Raw genomic sequence first — 27,919 nt, forward strand, 5'->3', positions numbered from 1 at the left:
CTTGGAGAGTTGCAAGGCTGGATGCAGAGGTAGAGAGGGTCAGAGCCATGCAGAATGGCCTGTGTTGGAATGTCAGGGACAATGGACCGTGAGGATGGGTCTTGACCCCAATCTCAGGGCACCTTTCGGGATGGAGAGGAAACACATGCCTTGAACAGGTAGGAATGTCTAAATAGTGTGTAGGTGATGTGAGAATAACCCTGGGAATTTCCTCACACCACCTCCCACGGGATTATATTGTGTGGTTGCACTCAAAGGCCCAGTTAGAGTTGCAGCACTACCTCTCCAGTCTGGTAAAGCGGGTGGCTGACAACCCCTTCTTAAGCTGCCAACCTTCAGCGCAGGGTCAGTGACATTGGCGCTGCCACTTCTGCTGCTGGCTCTGAACTGTGCTCAGGATGTCCACAGCCACAGTCCCTCTGACAACCTTCCCTCTCGACTCCCACCAACCCCCAGTTTGGAGCGCGCTCCAATTCCTGGCACCACCCCAGTGAATCCCGATGGTGTAAAATCTAGCCGGATAACACCAAGGTCAGATAGGGAAAACCATTCTGCCCCTGAGGGCAAGGGGATTGGGTGGTGGGGGGGGGGTGGGTTACAATTTAGCCTGACCAATGCACCTAACCTGCACATGAGGGCGGCACGATAGCACAGTGGTTAGCACCGCTGCTTCACAGCTCCAGGGATCTGGGTTCGATTTCCAGCTTGGGTCACTGTCTGTGTGGAGTTTGCACATTCTCCTCGTGTCTGCGTGGGTTTCCTCCGGGTGCTCCGGTTTCCTCCCACAGTCCAAAGATGTGCGGGTTAGGTTGATTAGCCATGCTAAAATTGCCCTTTGTGTCCTGGGATGTGTAGGTTAGAGGGATTAGTGGGTGGATATGGGGGTAGGGCCTGGGTGGGATTATGGTCGGTGCAGACTCGATGGGCCGAATGGCCTCATTCTGTGCTGTCGGGTTTCTAAGATTTCAATCTTTGGAGTGTGAGAGGAAAACGGAGCACCCGGAGGAAACCCACTGAGAGACCCTCTGTATCTTAGCTATATTTGCTTCAGTCTATGCAAAGATTTCATTTTAAGATATTTCTACCTATGCAACTAACTCTGCTAACTTTTAAAACTAAATTGACTACATTTTAAAACTCAGAAGGCATGCTGGGTTAGAATCACAGAATCCCCGCAATACGGAAGGAGGCCATTCGGCCCATCAAGTCTGTACCGACCACAATCCCACCCAGGCCCTATCCCATAACCCCACACATTCACCCAGCTAATCCCCCGACACGAAGGGGCAATTTAGCACGGCCAATCCACCTAACCTGCACATCTTTGGAGTGTGGGAGGAGCCGGAGCACTCGGAGGAAACCCACGCAGACACGGGGAGAATGTGCAGACTCCACGCAGACAGTGACCCAAGGCCGGAATTGAACCTGGGTCCCTGGCACCGTGAGGCAGCAGTGCTAACCACCGTGCCACCCCATGCTGTTAGCTAAAAATTGACCGCATTCCTGAAAAGTACACGGGAAGCAAAATAAGCTTTGATAATAACAGCTGCGAGACCCGTGTTTGCCAGACAGAGACAGCTTGAGGAAAACATTTCTAATAACGAGATAAGAATTAAGATATATTTTGGTTACAGTGTGTGTTCAGAGTTCAGTTTGTTTTCGAGATCCTGTCCCGTACAGTACAGGGACCGGCTTAGCGGACAATCTCAAAGTTTGCTTTCTCTCTGCTTCTGTAATGATTTAATCTTCTTTAAGTCCCGTTCAATAAAAGAAATTCATTGTACCAGTGATGTCCTCGTCTATTCGAAGGAATGAATGGACCCTACACACACGCAGACTCCGCACAGTGACCCCAGGCCAGGATTGAACCCGGTTCCCTGGGGCTGCGAGGCAGCGGTGCTAACCACTGTGCCACCCACCCCATGCCTTGCAAACATGACCCACAACCAGTATCAGATACCTTCGGGATCCAGGATCCTCGGAATTCCGAGCTGATTTTCAGCGATGTTGAAAGCACTCTCCAGGTTTTCCCGGTTGGAGTGACCCCGGACCTTCTCCAGGTCTGTCAGGTCCGGGCGGATGGCGTGGATAACGGAATGAAAGGCCAGCCCAGTCCGCCAACTCTGCCCAAAGTCCTTCACCTCGATGCCAATACGCCTGCAAAAGAGAACAGTGCGAGTCCGTGAGAAGCCAGAACTGCCGCCATGTTACATTGCAACACTGGGGTGGAACCCTACGGAAGAGGGAAAGGATGTGGAACTGGGTAGGACAGATAGAGGGTAACCCGCACCAGTCACAATCCACAGCTAAGTCCCCGTAATTGGTAGAGGCGCAAATTCTGAGTCCAATTGAAGACTCAGCGGTAAGCTCTCCAAGCTTGTAAGAACCAATCAGAAGCCTTCCAGATTAAGAGGAGTAGTAGGCTGTGATGGAAGGAAGTAAGAGTTTAAAGTTTACTTATTAGCGTCACAAGTAGGCTGACACTGCAATGAAGTTACTGTGAAAATCCCTGAGTCGCCACGCTCCGGCGCCTGTCCGGGAACACTGAGGGGGAATTTAGCACCTAACCAGCACGTCTTTTGGACTGTGGGAGGGAACCGGAGCATCCAGAGGAAACCCACGCAGACACGGGGAGAAGGTGCAGACTCCTCACAGACAGTCAGCTGAGACCGGGTCCCTGGCGTTGTGAGGCAGTCATGTGTAATAAATCTTCGGGGAGGCAGAAGTCCCTTCACCAAAATCCCTTTATTTACAATTCCAACAGCAGGACGCAGAGTGCTATCGGTCAACAGTCTACCTTCGGGAGTGCCAGAGGAACTGACATTTCTAGTTAAACACACGGAAAAGACTCCCTGATTAGCCCATCAATTAACTCCTTAATCAGGGATTTCTTTTGATACCAACCAAGTAAACGAACTCAAATTAACTGGGGGACAAATTAAAAGGGGCAGCTCCCCAAAAGGAAGGGGGAACAGCCCGAACCAAAAACAAAGTCGAAAGGAAACTTAAAACATCAAACCAAAAGGTGATTATCAGGGTCGATAATGCACCCCAGCCCCTGCGGTGCCCAGCGGTCACGGAAGGCGTCAACCGCGCCCGTGGACACCGCATGCTCCCTCTCCAGAGACACCTGGCCGCGAATGTAACTCCTTAATCAGGGAGCTCATATTCCAAAGAGCCAACTCCAATGGCCCGATTGAAGTCATTACGAGTGCTAACTAATGTAGAGGTTTCCAATTCTGTCATTAAAAATTAGACTCAGCAGCAAGGCCACCACTCCAGGTGAGAGAGCTCCTTCATAGAGTGGCTTGAGGCTGTCCTTCCCTCCCAGGGAGGCAGTGAGTGCCTCTAGAGCTGCCCGGAGAAATGGTCTCACAGTTTGCTGCTGGATGCCCCACTTCCCGGCCTCTAAACCAGCCCGCTCCCAGTGCCAGAGCCTGGAAAAAAACCCCTGTGGATATTCCTGCTGCCAATCGAATACCCAACAGGCAGGTGGCTCTGTCAGCCCCTAATGCTGCCACTCCAAGGATGGAGACCTTCTCCCAGCCGGGACCGGAACTCCGGCCCACACACAAACACAAAATCAATGGCAAGAAAACCCCACCAAAATGTCAGAAAACAAATGATAGCCCAGTGCCCGCATTTACTGGAGGAGCTTCGGAGAGGGGAACTCACTTCCCTACGGTGTGTTGGACCCATTTCAGGAGAGCCTTCTTGGCACTGCCCTTAAACTTGGTGACGACCTTCCTCTTGGACGGGGGGCTCCCGGTCTCGGAGTTCGCCACGCTGTCCACGGATGAGGTGCTGCTGGACAGCGACGAGAGCAGTGTCAGGTTACTGGTCAGCTCCTCGATCTGCGGGGGATGGAAGAGAAAGCCATGAGACCGGCGGCCGCGGCGGAACACACAGCGACGGGTGAATAACTGTACGGGTCAGGCGGCATAAAGAAAAGGAGAACAACCTGGAAGTACAAGATGATGGTCCAGATCAGGCCAAGCACGATCGATGGTCGTCCGTCTACGATGTCGGTGGAATTGATGTTGACCAGTTTAATCTGGAAGAGAGGCAGAAGTTTTCAATATCCTGTCGTGCATTTGGCAAATCCCCGTGATGTTAACGCACTGTATGGTGTAGGATTGTACAGTACGGTTCAGGGGTCGTACTGTATGGTTCAGGGTCGCACTGTACGGCGCAGGGTCGCATTGTATGGGTCAGGGGTCGTACTCTATGGTTCAGGGTCGCACTGTACGGCGCAGGGTCGCATTGTATGGGTCAGGGGTCGTACTCTATGGTTCAGGGTCGCACTGTACGGTGCAGGGTCGCACTGTATGGTGCAGGGTCGCATTGTACGGTGCAGGGTCACTCTGTATGGCGCAGGGTCGCACTGTATGGCACAAGTCACACTGTATGGCGCAGGGTCGCATTGTACGGTGCAGGGTCACTCTGTATGGTGTAGGGTCGCACTGTATGGTGCAGGGTCACACTGTATGGTGCAGGGTCACACTGTATGGTGCAGGGTCACTCTGTATGGCGCAGGGTCGCACTGTATGTTGCAGGGTCACTCTGTATGGCGCAGGGTCGCACTGTATGGCACAAGTCACACTGTATGGCGCAGGGTCGCATTGTACGGTGCAGGGTCACTCTGTATGGTGTAGGGTCGCACTGTATGGTGCAGGGTCACTCTGCATGGTGTAGGGTCACACTGTATGGTGCAGGGTCACACTGCATGGCGCAGGGTCACACTGTATGGCGCAGGGTCACACTGTATGGTGCAGGGTCGCACTGTATGGTGCAGGGTCACACTGCATGGCGCAGGGTCACACTGTATGGTGCAGGGTCACACTGCATGGCGCAGGGTCACACTGTATGGCGCAGGGTCACACTGTATGGTGCAGGGTCACTCTGTATGGCGCAGGGTCGCACTGTATGGCGCAGGGTCGCACTGTATGGTGCAGGGTCACACTGTATGGCGCAGGGTCGCACTGTATGTTGCAGGGTCACTCTGTATGGCGCAGGGTCGCACTGTATGGCACAAGTCACACTGTATGGCGCAGGGTCGCATTGTACGGTGCAGGGTCACACTGTATGGTGCAGGGTCACACTGTATGGTGCAGGGTCACACTGTATGGTGCAGGGTCACACTGTATGTTGCAGGGTCACACTGTATGGTGCAGGGTCACACTGTACGGTGCAGGGTCGCACTGTATGGTGCAGGGTCACACGGTATGGTGCAGGGTCACTCTGTATGGCGCAGGGTCGCACTGTATGGCGCAGGGTCACATTGTATGGTGCAGGGTCACTCTGTATGGCGCAGGGTCACACTGTATGGCGCAGGGTCGCACTGTATGGTGCAGGGTCACTCTGTATGGCGCAGGGTCGCACTGTATGGCGCAGGGTCGCACTGTATGGTGCAGGGTCACACTGTATGGCGCAGGGTCGCACTGTATGTTGCAGGGTCACTCTGTATGGCGCAGGGTCGCACTGTATGGCACAAGTCACACTGTATGGCGCAGGGTCGCATTGTACGGTGCAGGGTCACACTGTATGGTGCAGGGTCACACTGTATGGTGCAGGGTCACACTGTATGGTGCAGGGTCACACTGTATGTTGCAGGGTCACACTGTATGGTGCAGGGTCGCACTGTATGTTGCAGGGTCACACTGTATGGTGCAGGGTCACACTGTATCGTGCAGGGTCACACTGTATGGTGCAGGGTCACACTGTATGGTGCAGGGTCGCACTGTATGGTGCAGGGTCACACGGTATGGCGCAGGGTTGCACTGTATGGCACAAGTCACACTGTATGGTGCAGGGTCGCACTGTATGTTGCAGGGTCACACTGTATGGTGCAGGGTCACACTGTATGGTGCAGGGTCGCACTGTACGGTGCAGGGTCGCAATGTATGGTGCAGGGTCGCATTGTACGGTGCAGAGTCGCACTGTATGGCACAAGTCACACTGTATGGCGCAGGGTCACATTGTACGGTGCAGGGTCACTCTGTATGGTGTAGGGTCGCACTGTATGGTGCAGGGTCACACTGTATGGTGCAGGGTCACACTGTATGGTGCAGGGTCACTCTGTATGGCGCAGGGCCGCACTGTATGTTGCAGGGTCACTCTGTATGGCGCAGGGTCGCACTGTATGGCACAAGTCACACTGTATGGCGCAGGGTCGCATTGTACGGTGCAGGGTCACTCTGTATGGTGTAGGGTCGCACTGTATGGTGCAGGGTCACTCTGTATGGTGCAGGGTCACTCTGCATGGTGTAGGGTCGCACTGTATGGTGCAGGGTCACACTGCATGGCGCAGGGTCACACTGTATGGCGCAGAGTCACACTGTATGGTGCAGGGTCGCACTGTATGGTGCAGGGTCACACTGCATGGCGCACGGTCACACTGTATGGCGCAGGGTCACACTGTATGGTGTAGGGCCGCACTGTATGGTGCAGGGTCACTCTGTATGGCGCAGGGTCGCACTGTATGGCGCAGGGTCGCACTGTATGGTGCAGGGTCACACTGTATGGCGCAGGGTCGCACTGTATGTTGCAGGGTCACTCTGTATGGCGCAGGGTCGCACTGTATGGCACAAGTCACACTGTATGGCGCAGGGTCGCATTGTACGGTGCAGGGTCACACTGTATGGTGCAGGGTCACACTGTATGGTGCAGGGTCACACTGTATGGTGCAGGGTCACACTGTATGGTGCAGGGTCACACAGTATGGTGCAGGGTCACACTGTATGGTGCAGGGTCACACTGTATGTTGCAGGGTCACACTGTATGGTGCAGGGTCACACTGTATGGTGCAGGGTCGCACTGTATGTTGCAGGGTCACACTGTATGGTGCAGGGTCACACTGTATGGTGCAGGGTCACACTGTATGGTGCAGGGTCACACTGTATGGTGCAGGGTCGCACTGTATGTTGCAGGGTCACACTGTATGGTGCAGGGTCACACTGTATGTTGCAGGGTCACACTGTATGGTGCAGGGTCGCACTGTATGTTGCAGGGTCACACTGTATGGTGCAGGGTCACACTGTATCGTGCAGGGTCACACTGTATGGTGCAGGGTCACACTGTACGGTGCAGGGTCGCACTGTATGGTGCAGGGTCACACGGTATGGCGCAGGGTTGCACTGTATGGCACAAGTCACACTGTATGGTGCAGGGTCACACTGTATGGTGCAGGGTCGCACTGTATGTTGCAGGGTCACACTGTATGGCGCAGGGTCGCACTGTATGGTGCAGAGTCACACAATATGGTGCAGGGTCGCACTGTATGGTGCAGGGTCGCACTGTATGGTGCAGGGTCACACTGTATGGTGCAGGGTCACTCTGTATGGCGCAGGGTCACTCTGTATGGCGCAGGGTCGCACTGTATGGCGCAGGGTCGCACTGTATGATGCAGAGTCACACAATATGGCGCAGGGTCGCACTGTATGGCACAAGTCACACTGTACGGTGCAGGGTCGCACTGTATGTTGCAGAGTCGCACTGTATGGTGCAGGGTCACACTGTATGGTGCAGGGTCGCACTGTATGTTGCAGGGTCACACTGCATGGCGCAGGGTCACACTGTATGGTGCAGGGTCACACTGTATGGTGCAGGGTCACACTGTATGGTGCAGGGTCACACAGTATGATGCAGGGTCACACTGTATCGTGCAGGGTCACACTGTATGGTGCAGGGTCACACTGTATGATGCAGGGTCACAGTGTATGGTGCAGGGTCGCACTGTATGTTGCAGGGTCACACTGCATGGCGCAGGGTCACACTGTATGGTGCAGGGTCACACTGTACGGTGCAGGGTCACACTGTATGGTGCAGGGTCACACAGTATGATGCAGGGTCACACTGTATGGTGCAGGGTCACACTGTATGGTGCAGGGTCACACTGTATGGTGCAGGGTCACACAGTATGATGCAGGGTCACACTGTATGGTGCAGGGTCGCACTGTATGTTGCAGGGTCACACTGCATGGCGCAGGGTCACACTGTATGGTGCAGGGTCACACTGTATGGTGCAGAGTCACACTGTATGGTGCAGGGTCACACAGTATGGTGCAGGGTCACACAGTATGATGCAGGGTCACAGTGTATGGTGCAGGGTCGCACTGTATGGTGCAGGGTCACACTGCATGGCGCAGGGTCACACTGTATGGTGCAGGGTCACACTGTATGGTGCAGGGTCACACTGTATGGTGCAGAGTCACACTGTATGGTGCAGGGTCACACTGTATGGTGCAGGGTCACACAGTATGGTGCAGGGTCACACTGTATGGTGCAGGGTCACACAGTATCGTGCAGGGTCACACTGTATGGTGCAGAGTCACACTGTATGGTGCAGAGTCACACTGTACGGTGCAGGGTCACACTGTATGGTGCAGGGTCACACTGTATCGTGCAGGGTCACACTGTATGGTGCAGAGTCACACTGTATGGTGCAGAGTCACACTGTACGGTGCAGAGTCACACTGTATGGTGCAGGGTCACACTGTATGGTGCAGGGTCACACTGTATGGTGCAGAGTCACACTGCATGGCGCAGGGTCACACTGTATGGTGCAGGGTCACACTGTATGGTGCAGGGTCACACTGTATCGTGCAGGGCCACACGGTATGGTGCCGGGTCACACTGTATGGTGCAGGGTCACACTGTATCGTGCAGGGCCACACTGTATGGTGCCGGGTCACACTGTATGGTGCAGGGTCACACTGTATCGTGCAGGGTCACACTGTATGGTGCAGGGTCACACTGTATGGTGCAGGGTCACACTGTATGGTGCAGGGTCACAGTGTATGGTGCAGGGTCACACAGTATGGTGCAGGGTCACACTGTATCGTGCAGGGTCACACTGTATGGTGCAGGGTCACACTGTATGGTGCAGGGTCACACTGTATGGTGCAGGGTCACACTGTATGGTGCAGGGTCACACTGTATCGTGCAGGGTCACACTGTATGGTGCAGGGTCACACTGTATGGTGCAGGGTCACACTGTATCGTGCAGGGTCACACTGTATAGTGCAGGGTCACACTGTATGGTGCAGGGTCACACTGTATGGTGCAGGGTCACACTGTATGGTGCAGGGTCACACTGTATGTTGCAGGGTCACACAGAATGGTGCAGGGTCACACTGTATGGTGCAGGGTCACACTGTATGTTGCAGGGTCACACAGAATGGTGCAGGGTCACACTGTATCGTGCAGGGTCACACTGTATGGTGCAGGGTCACACTGTATGGTGCAGGGTCACACTGTATCGTGCAGGGTCACACTGTATGGTGCAGGGTCACACTGTATCGTGCAGGGTCACACTGTATGGTGCAGGGTCACACTGTATGGTGCAGGGTCACACTGTATGGTGCAGGGTCACACTGTATGGTGCAGGGTCACACTGTATGGTGCAGGGTCACACTGTATGGTGCAGGGTCACACTGTATGGTGCAGGGTCACAGTGTATGGTGCAGGGTCACACTGTATGGTGCAGGGTCACAGTGTATGGTGCAGGGTCACACTGTATGGTGCAGGGTCACACTGTATGGTGCAGAGTCGCACTGTATGGTGCAGGGTGACACTGCATGGTGCAGGGTCACACTGTATGGTGCCGGGTCACACTGTATGGTGCAGGGTCACACTGTATGGTGCAGGGTCACACTGTATCGTGCAGGGTCACACTGTATGGTGCAGGGTCACACTGTATGGTGCAGGGTCACACTGTATGGTGCAGGGTCACAGTGTATGGTGCAGGGTCACACTGTATGGTGCAGGGTCACACTGTATGGTGCAGGGTCACACTGTATGTTGCAGGGTCACACAGAATGGTGCAGGGTCGCACTGTATGTTGCAGGGTCACACGGAATGGTGCAGGGTCACACTGTATGGTGCAGGGTCACACTGTATGGTGCAGGGTCACACTGTATGGTGCAGGGTCGCACTGTATCGTGCAGGGTCACACTGTATGGTGCAGGGTCACACTGTATGGTGCAGGGTCACACTGTATCGTGCAGGGTCACACTGTATGGTGCAGGGTCACACTGTATGGTGCAGGGTCACACTGTATGGTGCAGGGTCACACTGTATCGTGCAGGGCCACACTGTATGGTGCAGGGTCACACTGTATGGTGCAGGGTCACACTGTACGGTGCAGGGTCACACTGTATGGTGCAGAGTCGCACTGTATGGTGCAGGGTCACACTGTATGGTGCAGGGTCACACTGCATGGTGCAGGGTCACACTGTATGGTGCAGGGTCACACTGTATGTTGCAGGGTCACACTGCATGGTGCAGGGACACACTGTACGGTGCAGGGTCACACTGTATCGTGCAGGGTCACACTGTATGGTGTAGGGTCACACTGTATCGTGCAGGGTCACACTGTATGGTGCAGGGTCACACAGAATGGTGCAGGGTCACACAGAATGGTGCAGGGTCACACTGTATGGTGCAGGGTCACACTGTATGGTGCAGGGTCACACTGTATGGTGTAGGGTCACACTGTATGTTGCAGGGTCACACTGTATGGTGCAGGGTCACACTGTATGTTGCAGGGTCACACTGTATGGTGCAGGGTCACACAGAATGTTGCAGGGTCACACTGTATGGTGCAGGGTCACACTGTACGGTGCAGGGTCACACTGTATGTTGCAGGGTCACACTGTATGGTGCAGGGTCACACTGTATGTTGCAGGGTCACACTGTATGGTGCAGGGTCACACAGAATGGTGCAGGGTCACACTGTATCGTGCAGGGTCACACTGTATGGTGCAGGGTCACACTGTATGGTGCAGGGTCACACAGAATGTTGCAGGGTCACACTGTATGGTGCAGGGTCACACTGTACGGTGCAGGGTCACACTGTATGGTGCAGGGTCACACTGTATGGTGCAGGGTCACACTGTACGGTGCAGGGTCACACTGTATGGTGCAGGGTCACACTGTACGGTGCAGGGTCACACTGTATGGTGCAGGGTCACACTGTACGGTGCAGGGTCACACTGTATGGTGCAGGGTCACACTGTATGGTGCAGGGTCACACAGAATGTTGCAGGGTCACACTGTATGGTGCAGGGTCACACAGAATGGTGCAGGGTCACACTGTATGGTGCAGGGTCACACAGAATGGTGCAGGGTCACACTGTATGGTGCAGGGTCACACTGTATGGTGCAGGGTCACACTGTACGGTGCAGGGTCACACAGAATGGTGCAGGGTCACACTGTATGGTGCAGGGTCACACTGTATGGTGCAGAGTCACACTGTATGGTGCAGGGTCACACAGTATGTTGCAGGGTCACACTGTATCGTGCAGGGTCACACTGTATCGTGCAGGGTCACACTGTATGGTGCAGGGTCACACTGTATGGTGCAGGGTCACACTGTATGGTGCAGGGTCACACTGTATGGTGCAGGGTCACACTGTATGTTGCAGGGTCACACAGTATGGTGCAGGGTCACACTGTATGGTGCAGGGTCACACTGTATCGTGCAGGGTCACACTGTATGGTGCAGGGTCACACAGAATGGTGCAGGGTCACACTGTATCGTGCAGGGTCACACTGTATGGTGCAGGGTCACACTGTATGGTGCAGGGTCACACTGTATGGTGCAGGGTCACACTGTATGGTGCAGGGTCACACTGTATGTTGCAGGGTCACACAGTATGGTGCAGGGTCACACTGTATGGTGCAGGGTCACACTGTATCGTGCAGGGTCACACTGTATGTTGCAGGGTCACACAGAATGGTGCAGGGTCACACTGTATCGTGCAGGGTCACACTGTATGGTGCAGGGTCACACAGAATGGTGCAGGGTCACACTGTATCGTGCAGGGTCACACTGTATGGTGCAGGGTCACACTGTATGTTGCAGGGTCACACAGAATGGTGCAGGGTCACACTGTATCGTGCAGGGTCACACAGAATGGTGCAGGGTCACACTGTATCGTGCAGGGTCACACTGTATGGTGCAGGGTCACACAGTATGGTGCAGGGTCACTCTGTACGGTGCAGGGTCACACTGTATGGTGCAGGGTCACACTGTATGGTGCAGGGTCACTCTGTACGGTGCAGGGTCACACTGTATGGTGCAGGGTCACACTGTATGGTGCAGGGTCACACTGTATGGTGCAGGGTCACTCTGTACGGTGCAGGGTCACACTGTATGGTGCAGGGTCACACTGTATGGTGCAGGGTCACACTGTATGGTGCAGGGTCACACTGTATGGTGCAGGGTCACACTGTATGGTGCAGGGTCACACTGTATGGTGCAGGGTCACACTGTATGGTGCAGGGCCACACTGTATGGTGCAGGGTCACACAGAATGGTGCAGGGTCACACTGTATCGTGCAGGGTCACACTGTATGGTGCAGGGTCACACAGTATGATGCAGGGTCACACTGTATGGTGCAGGGTCACACTGTATGGTGCAGGGTCACACAGTATGATGCAGGGTCACACTGTATGGTGCAGGGTCACACTGTATGGTGCAGGGTCACACTGTATGGTGCAGGGTCACACTGTATGGTGCAGGGTCACACTGTATGGTGCAGGGTCACACAGTATGGTGCAGGGTCACACTGTATGGTGCAGGGCCACACTGTATGGTGCAGGGTCACACTGTATGTTGCAGGGTCACACAGTATGATGCAGGGTCACACTGTATGGTGCAGGGTCACACTGTATGGTGCAGGGTCACACTGTATGGTGCAGGGTCACACTGTATGGTGCAGAGTCACATTGTATGGTGCAGGGTCACACAGTATGGTGCAGGGTCACACTGTATGGTGCAGGGTCACACAGTATGGTGCAGGGTCACACTGTATGTTGCAGGGTCACACTGTATGGTGCAGGGTCACACTGTACGGTGCCGGGTCACACTGTATCGTGCAGGGTCACACTGTACGGTGCAGGGTCACACTGTATGGTGCCGGGTCACACTGTATGGTGCCGGGTCACACTGTATGGTGCAGAGTCGCACTGTATGTTGCAGGGTCACACTGTATGGTGCAGGGTCACACTGTATGGCGCAGGGTCGCACTGTATGGTGCAGAGTCGCACTGTACGGTGCAGGGTCACACTGTATGGTGCCGGGTCACAATGTATGGTGCAGGGTCACACTGTATGGTGCAGGGTCACACTGTATCGTGCAGGGTCACACTGTATGGTGCAGGGTCGCACTGTACGGTGCAGGGTCACACTGTATCGTGCAGAGTCACATTGTATGGTGCAGGGTCGCACTGTATGGTGCAGGGTCACACTGTACGGTGCAGGGTCGCACTGTATGGTGCAGGGTCACACTGTATGGTGCAGGGTCACACTGTATCGTGCAGGGTCACACTGTATGGTGCAGGGTCACACTGTACGGTGCAGGGTCGCACTGTATGGTGCAGGGTCACACTGTATGGTGCAGGGTCACACTGTATCGTGCAGGGTCACACTGTATGGTGCAGGGTCACACTGTATGGTGCCGGGTCACACTGTATCGTGCCGGGTCACACTGTATCGTGCAGGGTCACACTGTATCGTGCAGGGTCACACTGTATGGTGCCGGGCAACACTGCATGGCGCAGGGTCGCACTGTATCGTGCAGGGTCACACTGTATGGTGCCGGGCCACACTGCATGGCGCAGGGTCGCACTGTATCGTGCAGGGTCACACTGTATGGTGCAGGGTCACACTGTATGGTGCCGGGTCACACTGTATCGTGCAGGGTCACACTGTATGGTGCAGGGTCACACTGTATGGCACAGGGTCACAATGTATTGTGCAGGGTCACACTGCATGGCGCAGGGTCGCACTGTATCGTGCAGGGTCACACTGTATTGTGCAGGGTCACACTGCATGGCGCAGGGTCGCACTGTATCGTGCAGGGTCACACTGTATGGCGCAGAGTCACACTGTATTGTGCAGGGTCACACTGCATGGCGCAGGGTCACACTGTATGGTGCAGGGTCACACTGCATGGCGCAGGGTCGCACTGTATCGTGCAGGGTCACACTGTATGGTGCAGGGTCACACTGTATGGTGCCGGGTCACACTGTATGGCACAGGGTCACAATGTATTGTGCAGGGTCACACTGCATGGCGCAGGGTCGCACTGTATCGTGCAGGGTCACACTGTATTGTGCAGGGTCACACTGCATGGCGCAGGGTCGCACTGTATCGTGCAGGGTCACACTGTATGGCGCAGAGTCACACTGTATTGTGCAGGGTCACACTGCATGGCGCAGGGTCACACTGTATGGCGCAGAGTCACACTGTATCGTGCAGGGTCGCACTGTACGGTGCAGGGTTGCACTGTATCGTGCAGGGTCACACTGTATAGTGCAGGGTCACACTGTATAGTGCAGGGTCGCACTGTACGGTGCAGGGTCACACTGTATGGTGCAGGGTCGCACTGTATGGTGCAGGGTCACACTGTATCGTGCAGAGTCACACAGTATGGTGCAGGGTCGCACTGTACGGTTCAGGGTCACACTGTATGGTGCAGGGTCGCACTGTATGGTGCAGGGTCACACTGTACGGTGCAGGGTCACACAGTATGGTGCAGGGTCGCACTGTATGGTGCAGGGTCACACTGTATGGTGCAGGGTCACACTGTATGGTGCAGGGTCACACAGTATGGTGCAGGGTCGCACTGTATGGTGCAGGGTCACACTGTACGGTGCAGGGTCGCACTGTATGGTGCAGGGTCACACTGTATCGTGCAGGGTCACACTGTATGGTGCAGGGTCACACTGTACGGTGCAGGGTCGCACTGTATGGTGCAGGGTCACACTGTATGGTGCAGGGTCACACTGTATCGTGCAGGGTCACACTGTATGGTGCAGGGTCACACTGTATGGTGCCGGGTCACACTGTATCGTGCCGGGTCACACTGTATCGTGCAGGGTCACACTGTATCGTGCAGGGTCACACTGTATGGTGCCGGGCCACACTGCATGGCGCAGGGTCGCACTGTATCGTGCAGGGTCACACTGTATGGTGCCGGGCCACACTGCATGGCGCAGGGTCGCACTGTATCGTGCAGGGTCACACTGTATGGTGCAGGGTCACACTGTATGGTGCCGGGTCACACTGTATCGTGCAGGGTCACACTGTATGGTGCAGGGTCACACTGTATGGCACAGGGTCACAATGTATTGTGCAGGGTCACACTGCATGGCGCAGGGTCGCACTGTATCGTGCAGGGTCACACTGTATGGCGCAGAGTCACACTGTATTGTGCAGGGTCACACTGCATGGCGCAGGGTCACACTGTATGGTGCAGGGTCACACTGCATGGCGCAGGGTCGCACTGTATCGTGCAGGGTCACACTGTATGGTGCAGGGTCACACTGTATGGTGCCGGGTCACACTGTATGGCACAGGGTCACAATGTATTGTGCAGGGTCACACTGCATGGCGCAGGGTCGCACTGTATCTTGCAGGGTCACACTGTATTGTGCAGGGTCACACTGCATGGCGCAGGGTCGCACTGTATCGTGCAGGGTCACACTGTATGGCGCAGAGTCACACTGTATTGTGCAGGGTCACACTGCATGGCGCAGGGTCACACTGTATGGCGCAGAGTCACACTGTATCGTGCAGGGTCGCACTGTATGGTGCAGGGTTGCACTGTATCGTGCAGGGTCACACTGTATAGTGCAGGGTCACACTGTATAGTGCAGGGTCGCACTGTACGGTGCAGGGTCACACTGTATCGTGCAGAGTCACACAGTATGGTGCAGGGTCACACTGTATGGTGCAGGGTCGCACTGTATGGTGCAGGGTCGCACTGTATGGTGCAGGGTCACACAGTATGGTGCAGGGTCGCACTGTATGGTGCAGGGTCGCACTGTATGGTGCAGGGTCGCACAGTACGGTGCAGGGTCACACTGTATGGTGCAGGGTCGCACTGTATGGTGCAGGGTCACACTGTACGGTGCAGGGTCACACTGTACGGTGCAGGGTCGCACTGTACGGTGCAGGGTCACACTGTACGGTGCAGGGTCGCACTGTACGGTGCAGGGTCACACTGTACGGTGCAGGGTCGCACTGTATGGTGCAGGGTCGCACTGTACGGTGCAGGGTCACACTGTACGGTGCAGGGTCGCACTGTACGGTGCAGGGTCACACTGTACGGTGCAGGGTCACACTGTACGGTGCAGGGTCGCACTGTACGGTGCAGGGTCACACTGTACGGTGCAGGGTCGCACTGTACGGTGCAGGGTCACACTGTACGGTGCAGGGTCGCACTGTACGGTGCAGGGTCACACTGTATGGTGCAGGGTCACACTGTATGGTGCAGGGTCACACTGTATGGTGCAGGGTCACACTGTATGGTGCAGGGTCACACTGTACGGTGCAGGGTCGCATTGTATGGTGCAGGGTCGCACTGTACGGTGCAGGGTCGCACTGTACGGTGCAGGGTCACACTGTATGGTGCAGGGTCGCACTGTATGGTGCAGGGTCACACTGTATGGCACAAGTCACACTGTATGGTGCAGGGTCACACTGTATGGCACAAGTCACACTGTATGGTGCAGGGTCACACTGTATGGTGCAGGGTCACACTGTATGGTGCAGGGTCACACTGTATGGTGCAGGGTCACACTGTATGGTGCAGGGTCACACTGTATGGTGCAGGGTCACACAGTATGGTGCAGGGTCACACTGTATGGTGCAGGGTCACACTGTATGGTGCAGGGTCACACTGTACGGTGCAGGGTCGCATTGTATGGTGCAGGGTCGCACTGTACGGTGCAGGGTCGCACTGTACGGTGCAGGGTCACACTGTATGGTGCAGGGTCGCACTGTATGGTGCAGGGTCACACTGTACGGTGCAGGGTCACACTGTATGGTGCAGGGTCACACTGTATGGTGCAGGGTCACACTGTATGGTGCAGGGTCACACTGTATGGCACAAGTCACACTGTACGGTGCAGGGTCGCACTGTATGGTGCAGGGTCACACTGTACGGTGCAGGGTCACACTGTATGGCGCAGGGTCACACTGTACGGTGCAGGGTCACACTGTATGGTGCAGGGTCACACTGTACGGTGCAGGGTCACATTGTATGGTGCAGGGTCACACTGTACGGTGCAGGGTCACACTGTATGGTGCAGGGTCACACTGTACGGTGCAGGGTCACACTGTATGGCGCAGGGTCACACTGTACGGTGCAGGGTCACACTGTATGGTGCAGGGTCACACTGTACGGTGCAGGGTCACACTGTATGGCGCAGGGTCACACTGTACGGTGCAGGGTCACACTGTATGGTGCAGGGTCACACTGTACGGTGCAGGGTCACATTGTATGGTGCAGGGTCACACTGTACGGTGCAGGGTCACACTGTACGGTGCAGGGTCACATTGTATGGTGCAGGGTCACACTGTATGGTGCAGAGTCACACTGTATGGTGCAGGGTCACATTGTATGGTGCAGGGTCACACTGTATGGTGCAGGGTCACATTGTATGGTGCAGGGTCACACTGTACGGTGCAGGGTCACACTGTACGGTGCAGGGTCACATTGTATGGTGCAGGGTCACACTGTATGGTGCAGAGTCACACTGTATGGTGCAGGGTCGCACTGTATGGTGCAGGGTCACACTGTATGGTGCAGGGTCACACTGTATGGTGCAGGGTCACACTGTATGGTGCAGGGTCACACTGTATGGTGCAGGGTCACACTGTATGGTGCAGGGTCACACTGTATGGTGCAGGGTCACACTGTATGGTGCAGGGTCACACTGTATGGTGCAGGGTCACACTGTATGGTGCAGGGTCACACTGTATGGTGCAGGGTCACATTGTATGGTGCAGGGTCACACTGTATGGTGCAGGGTCACACTGTATGGTGCAGGGTCACACTGTATGGTGCAGGGTCACACTGTATGGTGCAGGGTCACACTGTACGGTGCAGGGTCACACTGTATGGTGCAGGGTCACACTGTACGGTGCAGGGTCACATTGTATGGTGCAGGGTCACACTGTATGGTGCAGGGTGACACTGTATGGTGCAGGGTCACACTGTACGGTGCAGGGTCACATTGTATGGTGCAGGGTCACACTGTATGGTGCAGGGTCACACTGTATGGTGCAGAGTCACACTGTATGGTGCAGGGTCACACTGTATGGTGCAGAGTCACACTGTATGGTGCAGGGTCACACTGTATGGTGCAGGGTCACACTGTATGGCGCAGGGTCACACTGTATGGTGCAGGGTCACACTGTATGGTGCAGGGTCACACAGTATGGTGCAGGGTCACACAGTATGGTGCAGGGTCACACAGAATGGTGCAGGGTCACACTGTATCGTGCAGGGTCACACTGTATGGTGCAGGGTCACACAGAATGGTGCAGGGTCACACTGTATGATGCAGGGTCACACTGTATCGTGCAGGGTCACACTGTACGGTGCAGGGTCACACTGTATGGTGCAGGGTCACACTGTATGGTGCAGGGTCACACTGTATGGTGCAGGGTCACACTGTATCGTGCAGGGTCACACTGTATGGTGCAGGGTCGCACTGTATGGTGCAGGGTCACACTGTATGGTGCAGGGTCACACTGCATGGTGCAGGGTCACACTGTATGGTGCAGGATCGCACTGTATGGTGCAGGATCGCACTGTATGGTGCAGGATCGCACTGTATGGTGCAGGGTTGCACTGTATGGTGCAGGGTCACACTGTATGGTGCAGGGTCACACTGTATGTTGCAGGGTCACACTGTATGGTGCAGGGTCACACTGTATGGTGCAGGGTCACACTGTATGTTGCAGGGTCACACTGTATGGTGCAGGGTCACACTGTATGGTGCAGGATCGCACTGTATGGTGCAGGGTCACACTGTATGGTGCAGGGTCACACTGTATGGTGCAGGGTCACACTGTATGGTGCAGAGTCACACTGTATGGTGCAGGGTCGCACTGTACGGTGCAGGGTCACATTGTATGGTGCAGGGTCACACTGTATGGTGCAGGGTCACACTGTATGGTGCAGGGTCACACTGTATGGTGCAGGGTCACACTGTATGGTGCAGGGTCGCACTGTATGGTGCAGGGTCACACTGTATGGTGCAGGGTCACACTGTATGGTGCAGGGTCACACTGTATGGTGCAGGGTCACACTGTATGGTGCAGGGTCACACTGTATGGTGCAGGGTCACACTGTATGTTGCAGGGTCACACTGTATGGTGCAGGGTCACACTGTATGGTGCAGGATCGCACTGTATGGTGCAGGGTCACACTGTATGGTGCAGGGTCACACTGTATGGTGCAGGGTCACACTGTATGGTGCAGAGTCACACTGTATGGTGCAGGGTCACACTGTATGGTGCAGGGTCACACTGTATGGTGCAGGGTCACACTGTATGGTGCAGGGTCGCACTGTACGGTGCAGGGTCACATTGTATGGTGCAGGGTCACACTGTATGGTGCAGGGTCACACTGTATGGTGCAGGGTCACACTGTATGGTGCAGGGTCACACTGTATGGTGCAGGGTCGCACTGTATGGTGCAGGGTCACACTGTATGGTGCAGGGTCACACTGTACGGTGCAGGGTCACATTGTATGGTGCAGGGTCACACTGTATGGTGCAGGGTCACACTGTATGGTGCAGGGTCACACTGTATGGTGCAGGATCGCACTGTATGGTGCAGGATCGCACTGTATGGTGCAGGATCGCACTGTATGGTGCAGGGTCACACTGTATGGTGCAGGGTCACACTGTATGGTGCAGGGTCGCACTGTATGGTGCAGGGTCACACTGTATGGTGCAGGGTCACACTGTATGGTGCAGGGTCACACTGTATGGTGCAGGGTCACACTGTATGGTGCAGGGTCACACTGTATGGTGCAGGGTCGCACTGTATGGTGCAGGGTCACACTGTATGGTGCAGGATCGCACTGTATGGTGCAGGGTCACACTGTATGGTGCAGGATCGCACTGTATGGTGCAGGATCACACTGTATGGTGCAGGGTCACACTGTATGGTGCAGGGTCACACTGTATGGTGCAGGGTCGCACTGTATGGTGCAGGGTCACACTGTACGGTGCAGGGTCACACTGTATGGTGCAGGGTCACATTGTATGGTGCAGGGTCACACTGTATGGTGCAGGATCACACTGTATGGTGCAGGGTCACACTGTATGGTGCAGGGTCACACTGTATGGTGCAGGATCGCACTGTATGGTGCAGGATCGCACTGTATGGTGCAGGGTCACACTGTATGGTGCAGGATCGCACTGTATGGTGCAGGATCACACTGTATGGTGCAGGGTCACACTGTATGGTGCAGGATCGCACTGTATGGTGCAGGATCACACTGTATGGTGCAGGGTCACACTGTATGGTGCAGGGTCACACTGTACGGTGCAGGGTCACACTGTATGGTGCAGGGTCACACTGTACGGTGCAGGGTCACACTGTATGGTGCAGGGTCACACTGTATGGTGCAGGATCGCACTGTATGGTGCAGGGTCACACTGTACGGTGCAGGGTCACACTGTATGGTGCAGGGTCACACTGTATGTTGCAGGGTCACATTGTATGGTGCAGGGTCACACTGTATGGTGCAGGATCGCACTGTATGGTGCAGGGTCACACTGTATGGTGCAGGGTCACACTGTATGGTGCAGGGTCACACTGTATGGTGCAGGGTCACACTGTATGGTGCAGGGTCACACTGTATGGTGCAGGGTCACACAGTATGATGCAGGGTCACACTGTATGGTGCAGGGTCACACTGTACGGTGCAGGGTCACACTGTACGGTGCAGGGTCACACTGTACGGTGCAGGGTCACACTGTATGGTGCAGGGTCACACTGTATGGTGCAGGGTCGCACTGTACGGTGCAGGGTCACACTGTATGGTGCAGGGTCACACTGTACGGTGCAGAGTCACACTGTATGGTGCAGGGTCACACTGTATGGTGCAGGGTCACACTGTATGGTGCAGGGTCACACTGTACGGTGCAGGGTCACACTGTATGGTGCAGGGTCACACTGTACGGTGCAGGGTCACACTGTATGGTGCAGGGTCACACAGAATGGTGCAGGGTCACACTGTATCGTGCAGGGTCACACTGTACGGTGCAGGGTCACACTGTATGGTGCAGGGTCACACTGTATGGTGCAGTGTCACACTGTATGGTGCAGGGTTGCACTGTATGGTGCAGGGTTGCACTGTATCGTGCAGGGTCACATTGTACGGTGCAGGGTCACACTGTATGGTGCAGGGTCACACTGTATGGTGCAGGGTCGCACTGTACGGTGCAGGGTCACACTGTATGGTGCAGGGTCACACTGTATGGTGCAGGGTCGCACTGTACGGTGCAGGGTCACACTGTATGGTGCAGGGTCACACTGTACGGTGCAGGGTCACACTGTATGGTGCAGGGTCACACTGTACGGTGCAGGGTCGCACTGTATGGTGCAGGGTCACACTGTATGGTGCAGGGTCACACTGTATGGTGCAGGGTCACACTGTATGGTGCAGGGTCACACTGTATGGTGCAGGGTTGCACTGTACGGTGCAGGGTCACACTGTATGGTGCAGGGTCACACTGTATGGTGCAGGGTCACACTGTATGGTGCAGGGTTGCACTGTACGGTGCAGGGTTGCACTGTACGGTGCAGGGTCACACTGTATGGTGCAGGGTCACACTGTATGGTGCAGGGTTGCACTGTACGGTGCAGGGTTGCACTGTACGGTGCAGGGTCACACTGTATGGTGCAGGGTTGCACTGTACGGTGCAGGGTCACACTGTATGGTGCAGGGTCACACTGTATGGTGCAGGGTCGCACTGTATGGTGCAGGGTCACACTGTATGGTGCAGGGTCACACTGTATGGTGCAGGGTCACACTGTATGGTGCAGGGTCACACTGTATGGTGCAGGGTTGCACTGTACGGTGCAGGGTCACACTGTATGGTGCAGGGTCACACTGTATGGTGCAGGGTCACACTGTATGGTGCAGGGTCACACTGAACGGTGCAGGGTCACACTGTACGGTGCAGGGTCACACTGTATGGTGCAGGGTCACATTGTATGGTGCAGGGTCACACTGTATGGTGCAGGGTCACACTGTATGGTGCAGGGTCACACTGTATGGTGCAGGGTCACACTGTATGGTGCAGGGTTGCACTGTACGGTGCAGGGTCACACTGTATGGTGCAGGGTCACACTGTATGGTGCAGGGTCACACTGTATGGTGCAGGGTCGCACTGTATGGTGCAGGGTCACACTGTACGGTGCAGGGTCACACTGTACGGTGCAGGGTCGCACTGTATGGTGCAGGGTCACACTGTATGGTGCAGGGTCACACTGTACGGTGCAGGGTCACACTGTACGGTGCAGGGTCACACTGTATGGTGCAGGGTCACACTGTATGGTGCAGGGTCACACTGTATGGTGCAGGGTCACACTGTATGGTGCAGGGTCACACTGTATGGTGCAGGGTCACACTGTATGATGCAGGGTCACACTGTATGGTGCAGGGTCGCACTGTATGGTGCAGGGTCACACTGTATGGTGCAGGGTCGCACTGTACGGTGCAGGGTCGCACTGTACGGTGCAGGGTCGCACAGTATGGTGCAGGGTCACACTGTATGGTGCAGGGTCACACTGTATGGTGCAGGGTCACACTGTATGGTGCAGGGTCACACTGTATGGTGCAGGGTCACACTGTATGGTGCAGGGTCACACTGTATGGTGCAGGGTCACATTGTATGGTGCAGGGTCGCACTGTATGGTGCAGGGTCACACTGTATGGTGCAGGGTCACACAGTATGGTGCCGGGTCACACTGTATGGTGCAGGGTCACACTGTATGGTGCAGGGTCACACAGTATGGTGCAGGGTCACACTGTATGGTGCAGGGTCACACTGTATGGTGCAGGGTCACATTGTATGGTGCAGAGTCACACTGTATGGTGCAGGGTCACACTGTATGGTGCAGGGTCACACTGTACGGTGCAGGGTCACACTGTACGGTGCAGGGTCACATTGTATGGTGCAGAGTCACACTGTATGGTGCAGGGTCACACTGTATGGTGCAGGGTCACACTGTACGGTGCAGGGTCACACTGTACGGTGCAGGGTCACATTGTATGGTGCAGGGTCACACTGTATGGTGCAGGGTCACACTGTATGGTGCAGGGTCACACTGTATGGTGCAGGGTCACATTGTATGGTGCAGAGTCACACTGTATGGTGCAGAGTCACACTGTATGGTGCAGAGTCACACTGTATGGTGCAGGGTCACACTGTATGGTGCAGGGTCACACTGTACGGTGCAGGGTCGCACTGTATGGTGCAGGGTCACATTGTATGGTGCAGAGTCACACTGTATGGTGCAGGGTCACATTGTATGGTGCAGGGTCACACTGTATGGTGCAGGGTCACACTGTACGGTGCAGAGTCACACTGTACGGTGCAGGGTCACATTGTATGGTGCAGGGTCGCACTGTACGGTGCAGGGTCACACTGTATGGTGCAGAGTCACACTGTATGGTGCAGGGTCACATTGTATGGTGCAGGGTCGCACTGTACGGTGCAGAGTCACACTGTATGGTGCAGGGTCACACTGTACGGTGCAGAGTCACACTGTACGGTGCAGGGTCACATTGTATGGTGCAGGGTCGCACTGTACGGTGCAGAGTCACACTGTACGGTGCAGGGTCACATTGTATGGTGCAGGGTCGCACTGTATGGTGCAGAGTCACACTGTATGGTGCAGAGTCACACTGTATGGTGCAGAGTCACACTGTATGGTGCAGAGTCACACTGTATGGTGCAGAGTCACACTGTATGGTGCAGAGTCACACTGTATGGTGCAGAGTCACACTGTATGGTGCAGAGTCACACTGTATGGTGCAGAGTCACACTGTATGGTGCAGAGTCACACTGTATGGTGCAGAGTCACACTGTATGGTGCAGAGTCACACTGTATGGTGCAGAGTCACACTGTATGGTGCAGGGTCGCACTGTACGGTGCAGAGTCACACTGTATGGTGCAGGGTCGCACTGTATGGTGCAGGGTCACACTGTATGGTGCAGGGTCACATTGTATGGTGCAGGGTCACACTGTATGGTGCAGGGTCACATTGTATGGTGCAGGGTCACATTGTATGGTGCAGGGTCACACTGTACGGTGCAGGGTCACACTGCATGGTGCAGGGTCACACTGTACGGTGCAGGGTCACACTGCATGGTGCAGGGTCACACTGTATGGTGCAGGGTCACATTGTATGGTGCAGGGTCACATTGTATGGTGCAGGGTCACACTGTACGGTGCAGGGTCGCACTGTATGGTGCAGGGTCACATTGTATGGTGCAGGGTCACACTGTACGGTGCAGGGTCACACTGTATGGTGCAGGGTCACACTGTATGGTGCAGGGTCACACTGTATGGTGCAGGGTCGCACTGTATGGTGCAGGGTCGCACTGTATGGTGCAGGGTCACACTGTATGGTGCAGGGTCACATTGTATGGTGCAGGGTCACACTGTACGGTGCAGGGTCACATTGTATGGTGCAGAGTCACACTGTACGGTGCAGGGTCACACTGTATGGTGCAGGGTCACACTGTATGGTGCAGGGTCACATTGTATGGTGCAGGGTCACACTGTACGGTGCAGGGTCACACTGTATGGTGCAGGGTCACACTGTATGGTGCAGGGTCACACTGTATGGTGCAGGGTCGCACTGTATGGTGCAGGGTCGCACTGTATGGTGCAGGGTCGCACTGTATGGTGCAGGGTCGCACTGTATGGTGCAGGGTCGCACTGTATGGTGCAGGGTCGCACTGTATGATGCAGGGTCACACTGTATGATGCAGGGTCACACTGTATCGTGCAGGGTCACACTGTATGGTGCAGGGTCGCACTGTATGGTGCAGGGTCGCACTGTACGGTGCAGGGTCGCACTGTACGGTGCAGGGTCACACAGTATGGTGCAGGGTCACACTGTACGGTGCAGGGTCACACTGTATGGTGCAGAGTCACACTGTATGGTGCAGGGTCACACTGTATGGTGCAGGGTCACACTGTATGGTGCAGGGTCGCACTGTACGGTGCAGGGTCGCACTGTATGGTGCAGGGTCACACTGTATGGTGCAGGGTCACACTGTATGGTGCAGGGTCACACTGTATGGTGCAGGGTCACACTGTATGGTGCAGGGTCACACTGTATGGTGCAGGGTCACACTGTATGGTGCAGGGTCGCACTGTATGGTGCAGGGTCACATTGTATGGTGCAGGGTCACACTGTATGGTGCAGGGTCACACTGTATGGTGCAGAGTCGCACTGTATGGCGCAGGGTCGCACTGTATGGCGCAGGGTCGCACTGTATGGTGCAGGGTCGCACTGTATGGCGCAGGGTCGCACTGTATGGTGCAGGGTCACACTGTATGGTGCAGGGTTGCACTGTACGGTGCAGAGTCACACTGTATGGTGCAGGGTCACACTGTATGGTGCAGGGTCACACTGTACGGTGCAGAGTCACACTGTATGGTGCAGGGTCACACTGTATGGTGCAGGGTCACACTGTACGGTGCAGAGTCACACTGTATGGTGCAGGGTCACACTGTATGGTGCAGGGTCACACTGTACGGTGCAGAGTCACATTGTATGGTGCAGGGTCACACTGTATGGTGCAGGGTCGCACTGTACGGTGCAGGGTCACACTGTATGGTGCAGAGTCACATTGTATGGTGCAGGGTCACACTGTATGGTGCAGGGTCACACTGTATGGTGCAGAGTCACATTGTATGGTGCAGGGTCACACTGTATGGTGCAGGGTCACACTGTATGGTGCAGTGTCACACTGTATGGTGCAGAGTCACATTGTATGGTGCAGGGTCACACTGTATGGTGCAGGGTCACACTGTATGGTGCAGGGTCACACTGTATGGTGCAGTGTCACACTGTATGGTGCAGGGTTGCACTGTATCGTGCAGGGTCACACTGTACGGTGCAGGGTCACACTGTATGGTGCAGGGTCACACTGTATGGTGCAGGGTCGCACTGTACGGTGCAGGGTCACACTGTATGGTGCAGGGTCACACTGTATGGTGCAGGATCGCACTGTATGGTGCAGGGTCACACTGTATGGTGCAGGGTCACACTGTATGGTGCAGGGTCACACTGTATGGTGCAGGGTCACACTGTATGGTGCAGGGTCACATTGTATGGTGCAGAGTCACACTGTATGGTGCAGGGTCACACTGTATGGTGCAGGGTCACACTGTATGGTGCAGGGTCACACTGTATGGTGCAGAGTCACACTGTATGGTGCAGGGTCACACTGTATGGTGCAGGGTCACACTGTATGGTGCAGGGTCACACTGTATGGTGCAGGGTCACACTGTATGGTGCAGGGTCACACTGTATGGTGCAGGGTCACACTGTATGGTGCAGGGTTGCACTGTATCGTGCAGGGTCACACTGTACGGTGCAGGGTCACACTGTATGGTGCAGGGTCACACTGTACGGTGCAGGGTCACACTGTATGGTGCAGGGTCACACTGTACGGTGCAGGGTTGCACTGTATGGTGCAGGGTCACACTGTATGGTGCAGGGTCGCACTGTACGGTGCAGGGTCACACTGTATCGTGCAGGGTCACACTGTATGGTGCAGGGTCACACTGTATGGTGCAGGGTCACACTGTATGGTGCAGGGTCACACTGTACGGTGCAGGGTCACATTGTATGGTGCAGGGTCACACTGTATGGTGCAGGGTCACACTGTATGGTGCAGGGTCACACTGTATGGTGCAGGGTCACACTGTATGGTGCAGGGTTGCACTGTATGGTGCAGTGTCACACTGTATGGTGCAGGGTCACACTGTATGGTGCAGAGTCACACTGTATGGTGCAGGGTCACACTGTATGGTGCAGGGTCACACTGTATGGTGCAGGGTCACACTGTACGGTGCAGGGTCACACTGTATGGTGCAGGGTCACACTGTACGGTGCAGGGTCACACTGTACGGTGCAGGGTCACACTGTATGGTGCAGGGTCACACTGTATGGTGCAGGGTCACACTGTATGGTGCAGGGTCACACTGTACGGTGCAGGGTCGCACTGTATGGTGCAGGGTCACACTGTATGGTGCAGGGTTGCACTGTATGGTGCAGGGTCACACTGTATGGTGCAGGGTTGCACTGTATGGTGCAGGGTCACACTGTATGGTGCAGGGTCACACTGTATGGTGCAGGGTCACACTGTATGGTGCAGGGTCACACTGTATGGTGCAGGGTCACACTGTATGGTGCAGGGTCACACTGTATGGTGCAGGGTCACACTGTATGGTGCAGGGTCACACTGTATGGTGCAGGGTCACACTGTATGGTGCAGGGTCACACTGTATGGTGCAGGGTCACACTGTATGGTGCAGGGTCACACTGTACGGTGCAGGGTCACACTGTACGGTGCAGGGTTGCACTGTATGGTGCAGGGTCACACTGTATGGTGCAGGGTCGCACTGTACGGTGCAGGGTCACACTGTATCGTGCAGGGTCACACTGTATGGTGCAGGGTCACACTGTATGGTGCAGGGTCACACAGTATGGTGCAGGGTCACACTGTATCGTGCAGGGTCACTCTGTATGGTGCAGGGTCACACTGTATGGTGCAGGGTCACACTGTACGGTGCAGGGTCACATTGTATGGTGCAGGGTCACACTGTATGGTGCAGGGTCACACTGTACGGTGCAGGGTCACACTGTATGGTGCAGGGTCACACTGTATGGTGCAGGGTCACACTGTATGGTGCAGGGTCACACTGTATGGTGCAGGGTCACACTGTATGATGCAGGGTCACACTGTATGATGCAGGGTCACACAGTATGGTGCAGGGTCACACTGTACGGTGCAGGGTCACACAGTATGGTGCAGGGTCACACTGTATGGTGCAGGGTCACACTGTATGG

The 27,919-nt window shown here is 55.4% G+C and overlaps 1 protein-coding gene across 1 annotated transcript in view; it reads right to left on the reverse strand.

Annotated features, from left to right (window-relative positions):
* Positions 1-27,919, reverse strand: part of LOC144504750 (nesprin-1-like) — a 603,924-nt gene that overhangs the window by 461,419 nt on the left and 114,586 nt on the right. The window contains exons 5-7 of the mRNA XM_078230493.1: positions 3,962-4,054; positions 3,676-3,854; positions 1,961-2,157 (exon numbers count right to left, since the gene is read on the reverse strand). Coding sequence (XP_078086619.1) covers positions 1,961-2,157; positions 3,676-3,854; positions 3,962-4,054 — 469 coding nt within the window. The remainder of the gene's footprint in view (positions 1-1,960; positions 2,158-3,675; positions 3,855-3,961; positions 4,055-27,919) is intronic.

Source organism: Mustelus asterias, chromosome 15 (assembly GCF_964213995.1).
Source record: "Mustelus asterias chromosome 15, sMusAst1.hap1.1, whole genome shotgun sequence".
Lineage (NCBI taxonomy): Eukaryota > Metazoa > Chordata > Chondrichthyes > Carcharhiniformes > Triakidae > Mustelus > Mustelus asterias.